This window comes from Clytia hemisphaerica, unplaced genomic scaffold, assembly GCF_902728285.1.
Source record: "Clytia hemisphaerica strain Z4C2 unplaced genomic scaffold, Clytia hemisphaerica genome assembly, whole genome shotgun sequence".
NCBI classification, from domain to species: domain Eukaryota; kingdom Metazoa; phylum Cnidaria; class Hydrozoa; order Leptothecata; family Clytiidae; genus Clytia; species Clytia hemisphaerica.
The window spans coordinates 510,078-520,015 of record NW_027104020.1 but is presented as its reverse complement, the minus strand read 5'-3'; the positions used below and the strand labels follow the sequence as shown (position 1 = coordinate 520,015).

Genomic DNA, 9,938 nt, shown 5'->3' with positions numbered 1-9,938 from the left:
CCGGGTAAAGAGAGAAGGGAGACGTCAATTAAAAAGTTGTATTTAGTAAAGATAACGATAAACAAAAATAAGGGGGTAATGGATGTACTCCAGACAGCAAAAGAGGAAGGGAAAGGGGAAGGGAACATTTCTGCACTCGAGGGAAGGGTTGAAAAAGAAAAGGGGACAGGTGGGCAGACAATCTCGGTAGAACCTCCATGTCGAGGCCTCTTTCTGAACTTACTAAATTTCACATGCATGTTGAAACAAAAGGAAGGCGAGTGAAGAATGAACTTTGAGACAAAGTTAGTTCCCTACAAAAATAATCTTTAACATAACCAGCTCCTAAAGATAAAAAAAAATGTTACACTTACATTGTGAAAATAAGTCGATGAAGGTTGAAATAACTTCACTTGTCTACTTGTCTACTTACAAAGAAAATTTGACCTCTATATATACTAGGTCCCTACCCCTAAAATAAATGTTAATTGCCTGATTACCTAATGGGTTGGGGTTAATGGCTTAGCCTTAGCATTTCAAAATAACAAAGTCGTAAAACAAATATAAAGAAGGAAGGTTTGAAAGTAGTTAAAGGGGTCAAACAAAAGGGGTAATTGCAAACAGCCTTCTGAGGAGCAAATATGATTTGATATTGACTTTAATTATGCGAAAATGGGGAAATGGGAAGGGGATAAATGGCTTCCTGGAATTATGTAACCTCGGGTGTCTGTTGAGGGACTTTTGAGGGTGTGAAAAAGGCATCTTAATGGGTCACACATACTAGGCACCCATTTTGCTCCCCTCACGGGTTTTAATTTAACACGAAATTTATTAATTCGTGTTAATTATCGTCCAATTACTTTCGTGTAAAATATTAAAAAATTAAATTTGAACCCTTCCGGTTGAAAATCTAATAACCCCCCTAATACCGAGGACTTTGATCTAAGGGTGCACTACGAAGTGACATAATTCACTACCTCGGTCGCTGATCTAATCTTGAATCTTTAATAGAATTTAAAAAATTTGCAGAACTTTTAAATTGGCTGAATTTAAGAGATGTTTTCAATTTTTTCATATCTTTCTCATCTTTCAGATACGGAGATTCTAAATGCATAAATGTTCTTGAATTAAAGGTTCACTTAGGTAAAAAATAAAGTATTGTTTTACAAATCGTTAATTCTTTCTTCATTTCTCATCTTCTTTTTTTCAAAGTCGACTTTACACCGTTCCCATAAGGGAACAAACACTACAAAACAGGGGAACACTCCCACCAATCCAATCATCTCGTTATCATCCAAACGATAATGAAGGAAAGCTTGCATGGCTGACAAAACACTTGTCACAAGACCAATAATCTGTTCAGAAAGAAAACAAAAGTTTTTTACTAGTTTGAGAGGAAATATTGTATTTAAAATATTCGCTTCAGAGGATCGGTTTAAATCATACATAACACCGGAAATCTTGAAATAGCAAAACATATATAACCTGCACTTAACTAAATCTTTTTTCAGTAACCTGTACGCATGAACACTACAGCTTAACTTTCTCTGAAATTAAGTTGTAGAAACAAACTATACATAAGAATTTTATCGTGCATGTCTGTACACAGTACAGAGCGTTATCTCTCGAAAAATTGCATCAATTAGAGCACAATGAAGAATATACATCAGTAAGTGAATTCTATAAAAACCAAACGCTTTAAATAAAAATGTTGAAAGTGAATCTTTTTTCATAGCCACTCCCTCCCTGGTGTATTTTAAGATTTCACCGGGCCACTGAGACATGGGTGTTAGTATGTACCCCGGGGAGGGTCCCTAAGGGTTGCACGAACCAGCTCAAATTCAATATCGTACCCTGAAAAGCCTAGATTGGGGGGGGGCTAAATTTCTATAAAATAGTTCCAATAAGGGTCACAAAATTCACAATTCGGGTTTTTTAATCCATCTAAGTCCCTCCGAGGGTCCGTTTCGGTCCCCATAAGGGCCCGACCGCCAAAAGTCGGCCGGCACATACCCGTCATCCCGCAAACCTAGTGCCCCCCGGGTATGTACCAGCATAACCAGCCGTGGTTTCTTGTCAAATGAACCCACATGACAAGAAGGAAGCTGTACCACTAGTAGTAAGTTGAGAGATACCCTTCTCGCCCTTTTTTTGGGACGATATTTTTTTAGGCACGTACATCGGACCTTATGCGTACAAGAGGACTCACCGTATACTCATTTTGAGAATGCAAATCGATTTAGAAAGACCAAATGGTGAACAAGAAACATAATATACTATACCGGGTGTGTTTTGAAATGAGAAAAATGTAATATACCATGCAAGTCCACAATCCTCTGTACTCGTCCATTTCAGAATCGGAACGAAATTGGAAGAACGGTCGAGTCATGGAAGCTATTCCCCAAAGACATCCAACTAAGACTAGAAAGCTGCAAATAACACATATTCCAATCATCTAAAATCAAAGAATAGTAGGGAAAAACTAAAATTAAAAAATAGATTACTTTTAGATTTTACGTTACTACAATCAGTGCCAAAATATTTGACATTAATTAAACAGTGATTTTCATGCGTTTTTGAGAAATTCCCAGTTACCTAACTTCAATGGTTGGATTTGCTGAATTTGATTTTAGGGGTCTGGGGGAGTGAAATAAAAGTTCCGAAGGGGTATTTCAAGGCTTACCGCCAACATATTATTGTGCTGATTGTAGCATTGTTTAAATCCAAATATTTTCAAATCGTAAGCAATGTATCGGAAAAATCGGAAGTTCCTCAATGCTCACAAGCTCGTTTTCTCACTGAGGTTAAGATTATTGATTATTGATTCGAACAAAGAATTTGAATGATTGGTCATTAAAATCCTTAAAAATATCACCAGGCACTTAAGCTTTTCAAATTTTTTGAAAACAAAGCAAATAAAAACACAGACCGATAGCCAGCTTTAAGGTGCAAATTCTTTATTTAAATTCCTTGATGTGAAGTTTGAGAAACCTGGGTAGTGTAGGTTTACTCACGATTTTGTGAATGTTGATATCTCCACCCTTCAATCTGTTGGAGATTTCTGTCACGTTAGCCAAGATGAAGAGAATGTTGGAAATCCACAAAATCAGATTTCCAGCCATGTACATGGACGACTCACTGCTGAACGCTGATAAACTTCCATCAGAATCTCCAAGCTTCCATCGCAAAATTACAATCATTACCCAATTTATCGTCAAAAAGGTCTGAAAACAGAAGAGAAAGGGTTAACCGGTTAGGGGGCAGTTGGTTTACCAACTGACGGTATGTGCGGCGAAAGAAATTAGCTTTTAGAATCGCACCCTTACAGCGCAGATTTATTCAATTTATATTTATCAAAAGTTCACCCTTACCAGAAGGGGTCGTTACTAAAATCCAAGACACGTATGAGTACTAAAAGTTTTTTAGATGATTTTTGACATACCCCACCTAATTTTTGGAAAAGTAATTTTAGTACACATGTACTAAAAACTTTTTTGACATTTTAGCATAGTGACCACCTAAATTAGGCTTATTTTGGAATTCAGTTCAGAGAATGGGTCTTTGGACAAAATGCCAACTCTGGTTATTTAGGCTGTCAATGAACCTGATCTATAGCTCTCTATTCTAGATAAAGACTCAGAAACAGTCCAGACACTTTTGCTCTGCACTACTTTAGTTATTGATTGCTTATTTTTCACCTCTAATTTACAGCTTGCTCTTTCTTTCCAGTTATCTATGGTTCTTTTACGTTTTTATTTTATTACTGCTATTTTGAAACATACCCTTAACCGCCGCACAAAGCCGTCGTTCAATTTGCCTGACTCCCCCGCCTCCCTCACGGGATGGTTTAAATCACTAATGTGAATCCAACCTTGCCATTTTGGTTGAAAAGGAGATGTCATAAGACATTAAAGGGAGAAGAATTGAAACTAAACCATCAAACTTTTAGTTTGAATTAAAACGGTTACAAAAGCTTTAGAACTATGAAAGAATAAGTCCATGTCAGCAAAAAATGTATGTCTTTTGTCGATTGAAATCGAGAACTTACTGTATTAACCACGATGAAAATGGATGTCGAACGAACAAAAAAGTCTTTATTTTTTAACAAAATGAAAGGTGTTGGCTGGCTGCTTTGGCGATTTGAATGGTCATCTTCTTCTGCTTTTTCATTTTCAAAGACTTCGTATGGTGGTGGAGGCTCAATCATTTTTCCTCTGTGATTTAGTTTTTCAAATAGCTGACAGGTAAGTTGCACTTAGTTGCTTTTATAAGACAACAACTTTAAATTTCCTCCTTCACTACGAAAGTTGTCTTACTACTGTATGAACGCATCATAATGCAATTAGCTCAATTAAACAAATTGTTGATATGCGTGGGTTTTTTATCCAACTATTTTAATACATTGATTATCAGCCTATTCAAAGGATCGTGCTTAGAGAATTTTTCCAAACTGCGTCAAGGATTTAGCAGTGATAAGCCTATGGTCTCCAGTCCTCGTTTTCGAAGATTGCCGGGACCAATCAAAATATTTTTCATGGGCCCACGGGGGGCCGGGGGGTCCATGCCCCCCCCCCACTTTTTGGTAGACCATGTCAAACCACAAAAACTATTATTCTCCCCAATTAGATATCGTTTTAAGGTGTTTTGAGGGTGTAAAAAGTGAAAAAAATTCTTCGTCGCCCAACCATTGGCGACATTTTTTTCCAAAACGTTGGCCCCCTCACTCAAAATGGCTCGCCGGGGCCCATGTTTTTAGGTCGTTGAGCATTTGGAATGTGGCACATCAAAGCCAACCGTAATTTCTCTCCAATGAGAAATTGGAACACTACCGTTGTTTTGTATAAGTTTCCCATTTCCGCACTAAGATTCACTTTTCTGGAATCTTTCCGCTCTTTTTCCCGGGATAACCGGCATGGGATTGGAAAAGTTACAGAAAATCTCGCGTGTTTGCATTTTTCAACCACCCGAAGTCCTGTTCTTTTTCCGCTAGTAATTTGGCAGAGAAATTTTAGTGCGGAAATGGAAAACTTATTTACAAAACGACGGTGTATTAAAGTCTGTCTCAAAATAATTTGCAGCTGGAGACAGAAATGGCTGTAACTTTTGATAAAATTTGAATCAAGTTACGATTTTGTGCTCGTTGAAAAGATATTTGTGAGTGGAATATTATTATACCTCCACTATCAAACAAGCTGCATACTTCCATCCTGAAAAAAATGACAACAATAGATATTAATGCTGACTAAAAGACAAGTTCATAGCACTATCCGCAATTATCATATACCATTTAACATAAATTGGAAGGTTGATTTTGCTATTGAGCAGCAGTACACTAAACCCTCTAATAGGTTCTGGTCTGTGAAATATCAAAATATTAGCAGGTGTCTAGGTCAAAACAAAAAAGTGTAAGTTAATTTGGGTTATCACTATCTATTACTGCTTAAAAGATCATAGCATTTTCAAATCATGTGAGATATCATTGGTCCAGCGCGCAGCAGAATGGACCTTTAAAAAGCAACTGATCGAAAAGATTTTGTCTTTGTCGGGGCCTGTGCGCGCAATAAATTAACAAGTCCAGGCTAAACCAACTGCCAATCTAGAATTTTTGCCCCGCCTACCCGCGCGATGTTTGACCTATGTTTTGGATTGAATTGGTAGTAGAGTCAAATTTCCCGGTTAGATTAAAGGGTTGTTTCAGGTAGGGTCAGGTAGGGTTAGGGCTAGGGTTGGGAATGGGAGTTAACCCCTGGTTAGGGTTTTAGCCCCCGGGTAGTAGAGTTTGGAGTAAATACCATGTTTATAAGGAACTTTGAACTCCTTAATGCAGTTCTGACTCGATGGCCGAGTGGTTAAGGCACTAGGCACTAGCGTTCTAAACATAGGTGTTTTGTATATAGTGGGTTCGAATCCCATCAGCGGCAAAAGTTTCGAAATTTCGGGAAATGCATCAAAAACTTTCAAAGAAAGTATCAAAGAATAGAAGCTCAAAGTGGAGGATGGGAAGGAAATCTTTTTGTGTCACTTAAGGAACCCGGTACGAAGGACATTCGGTTATTGCCACGTCAGCTTGACCTTCACGCCGCTCCGGCTTCTTGTTTGAAAATAATTTCAATCTCAATTCCAATCATTGAATTATTAACCCTTTAACAGTTTCTGGTCTATAAAATACCAATTTAGGCTGCGTTTAGACCAACTGGCATTTGTAATTTGGCATTTGCTCATGAGGGATTTGATTTTAATAGCTTTTCCATTGTATTTTCTGTCATGGCATTTAAGGAATCGTCTTTTTAGCGTCATTACTGAAAAGGTGATTCCCTCAAGTTCAACTTTGACAGATCAAACAATGAAAAACATGGAATTTCTCAAAAACTGCAGTCATTAAGACTGAAACTTTTTGCCGTAGGGCTAGGCTATGGCAAATCTTGCAAAATTTACAATCTATAAAAAGAACTGAATAAAAAACGTGAAAATACTTTAAAAAATCAAAAATGTCATTTTTTCTCTTTGTTTTGGCTCCTTTGTTTGATTTGAAATGCCAGAAAAGGAGATTCCTTTGCTCAAAATGGCATTTCAAATGCCAATGAAATACCAACACGCTGGCATCATAAGGCATTTGACAAACCGAACAAGCGCGGAATAATAGAATTCAAAAGAATACTACAAGCAATTACAAATACCAGGCTGGTCTAAACGCAGCCTTAGCAGGTAATTGGATGAAAATGATAAGTGTCATTTGAATTATCATTATCCATAACTTGATCAACATTTCAAGTTAATATCTCTTTCCCATTGTGAGATTCATATCAGGAAATATCATCTAATAGACCCCCGTCTCACAGACCCGACAGCATTTTTTTTAGTGAGGTAAAAATAACAGAAAGAATTTCAATGGGGATGAATAATGCAATGTTTTTTATGGCTGGGGATAATAATTCCATTGTTTTCAAGCCCAGGGGGGGGGGCACTCATATGGTCTGACCTACGGCATGTGCCACCCTTAAGGGTAGATTTGACCCTGGACCCTTAGAGTCCTTAGAGGGGTGGTTTTCAGGGGTCTTAAATACCGTCATACCGACAAAATTTTGGGTCAAATACCGTAATACCGTCGGTGAAGGAAGCCTAATACCGAAACCGATATTATATTTATGTCTTTTTTCGAAAATAATGAATTTTCAGTTATCAAATCTATTCCGTAGTAACAAATTAGAAACTGTACAAACAAGTCTTGTACTTTATGAGGCCCCCCAGTCAACCCTCAATTCAGGTATTCACGCACAAATTTTTGCCAATTCACGTATTCACGCGCGAAAAAAACCATTTTTACGTTCATGCACCAATTTTGCTTTTACATCTTTGGTTAAACGATTGTGACCTTATTGGGCTAAATTTAACCTTTTTATGGTCTCTTTTAAACAGATTGACCTATTCTTATGCCAAACATTTTCGCCAATATATAAAGTTTTTTGCTAGTTTTGTGACCTTATTCTCGATATCGTCGACTTTTTAAGGCCTTATATGCAGCTATTTGAGCTTTCATAAAGCCTTATTTTAGGTCTGCCGCGCCAAAGTTACTTGCTTGTTACGGGAGGCAAATGCAAAATTAAGCCTTTCCCCCAATAATTTCTTCCTCGCAGACCCGTAAGATGTCTTTTATATTGAAAATTAATTTAAAATCGAGGTCATGAGAAGCCGTAGACTTCAACACAGGCTTGGTGTTGTGGTGCTACTAGAGGACACGAATTCTAAACTCTAACCCCCCCCCCATATCGGAGGAAAGAAAAGTAAATGAAAAATAAGAAGGGGAGCGTAGCGAGCGCGAAAATCTTTCGACGATTTTCGCTCTTCTTTGTTATTGAAAAACGGCTTTAATACGCTATTGTTAGCAAAGTATGCCTTGTTTGGTCACACAATTTTTGTTTTTATTTAACACTTTTTGTTGGCAAAAATATGGTACGTTAAAGCGACGTACCTGCCGTACCCGGTGCGGCGTTCCAAGAGTTTCGCCCAAGAAAAAAATTAAAATTTAGAATACCTAGATTGCCTGAAAATGCATCATGTGCATCATGATGTGAATTATTTTTTAATCGTTCGATGCTGCACAAGATGTTTTTAGAACCTACTCTTACTAATTATTGCAGGAGTAAATACGGCCTTAATACAGTAATTACTATCTCTAAGTTACTGCAGTATCAGTGTATTGTATTGTAGTAGCAATATACAGTAAGTGAATACGGAGAGACGACCATATCATTTAGTTGGATGCAGTATTTGCATCACAAAAGTGTTGTCATTAAAAAAATGCGCCCGCAGAAAAATAACGAAAATATTTGTTCAGATATCGTAAAGTTTTGCTTATTTTGAATAACCTTACCATGACAATAAGTCAATATGACATTCAAGATTGTGCGAGCGAAGCGAGCAAGAAAATTTTACTGGTTGAAATACCGGAATAGATTTATCTTTTTTGAAAATTTTTCTGCATGAAACTCATGAAGAAACCTAAAGGTAAATAGTTTTATACCGAAATACCGTTTTTTATTGATAAAAATATCGAAATACCGACAAAAAAACAGGCAATTTACCGACACCGGTAGAAAATGAAATACCGTAATCCCGTCGTTTTTTCTTGTAATACCGATTTACCGGGGGTAAAAAGGCCCAATACCGTCATACCGTAAAAGTGACCCGGTGCCCCCTCAGGTTTTCAAGTCAGCAATGTCAGTGTTGGTGGAAAAAATAGCACGACGTTTTGCATTGGGTCTGTGAGAAGAGATGTTCTAATGTTAGCCAGATATTGTATGGCCTTTCATTAGATATTGCAATTTATTAACTCGATGTAAGCGAAATGGGGTTGAGTATCATTTACTGAGGGTTAATGAATCCAACTAGCCGTATGCGCAGCGTCGCACGCTGCGTGTCCCAATCCAGTGAATCAATACACATCTAAAAAAAACTCTAACGGAAGAAAAATAGCCGCCGATTAATGATACCATTTTGATTTTAGGAAATAAAGGAGAAAAAAGATAGAATTGCATTGCAATTTTTAACCACAATTAAGTAAATAGCTTTGAAAAATCATAATTTAGATTTTCGTAGCCATCGTGGCTAGCCATCGTGGTTGGACATTCGAGGGTGACTTTGAAATAGACTTTGAAAAATTTTGAAAGTGATAGAAGGGAGCTGCGATTGTAAATAGAAAGTTTTAAAGAGCATCTGGAATAAGAATTCTTCAAAATGAAAAATAAAATTTAGGAAGAATGTTGATTTGAACCCATCCGGCTCCAAACTTCCTGTATAGAAAATAGTATCTTAGGGTCTCAAAGTTAGTCTAGTGGTAGGAAATCTGCATAAAGTGCAAAAAGACGATGGTTCAACGCCACGAAGAGGAGGCTTTGTAGAGCTTTGTTAGATTTTCGAAAATATTATACAAAAGGTTGTAAACACACACGTTTTAGCGTATTAATATATAGATATCCAATGAAAGAACCCATGAATATATGTTTCATTATATACCCAAAATAATCTGCGAGTATAAATTTTAGATGCAGGGAAAGCCGCTAAGACAATGTTTTCACTATCAAACAACCAAAGCAAGAGAATCTAAAATTGACGTCAGAAAATAGCAATCTACCTTAAAAAGAGTATTACAGATTGTAGGCACTCAGTGAGCCTCTAAATCGATCTCAATTTACAAATTTCGTGTATCGAATTTCTTTCTTGTGTTGTCGATGCGGACGTGGTTGTCGATGGCGGACTGATTGTGCATATTCAAGATGCAGTCAAACAAAAGTACAGTACAGAGTGAGAAATATCTGTGGGCTAAGGTTTTGGAAGCCACGGTTAATAATTTCCAAGCATCGAATTAGCCTTGTTGACTTGCTTAGAGATATGTTCCACGAAATTCAACTCTGCATCAATAACAACGCCAAGATCTTTCTCTACGAAAACGTGTTCCAGTT

At 37.2% G+C, this 9,938-nt stretch overlaps 1 protein-coding gene across 1 annotated transcript; it reads right to left on the bottom strand.

Annotated features, from left to right (window-relative positions):
- Positions 1–1,097: 1,097 nt before the first annotated feature.
- Positions 1,098–4,317, bottom strand: LOC136811562 (uncharacterized). The gene is made up of 4 exons (XM_067068185.1): positions 4,028–4,317; positions 2,994–3,203; positions 2,297–2,434; positions 1,098–1,334 (listed from the first exon to the last, which is right to left on the bottom strand). Exons 1-4 carry the CDS (start codon positions 4,184–4,186, stop codon positions 1,143–1,145), a joined length of 699 nt encoding a protein of 232 aa, XP_066924286.1. The 5' UTR covers positions 4,187–4,317; the 3' UTR covers positions 1,098–1,142.
- Positions 4,318–9,938: the final 5,621 nt, after the last annotated feature.

Excerpts from the sequence above, each read along its gene's own strand:
- LOC136811562 (XM_067068185.1), bottom strand. The coding sequence starts at position 4,186 with ATGATTGAGCCTCCACCACCATACGAAGTCTTTGAAAATGAAAAAGCA. Across the intron at positions 2,435-2,993 it reads ATATCAACATTCACAAAATC|ATGATTGGAATATGTGTTAT; the intron begins GTGAGTAAACCT and ends CTTTGATTTTAG. Across the intron at positions 1,335-2,296 it reads GAGGATTGTGGACTTGCATG|ATTATTGGTCTTGTGACAAG; the intron begins GTATATTACATT and ends CTTTCTGAACAG.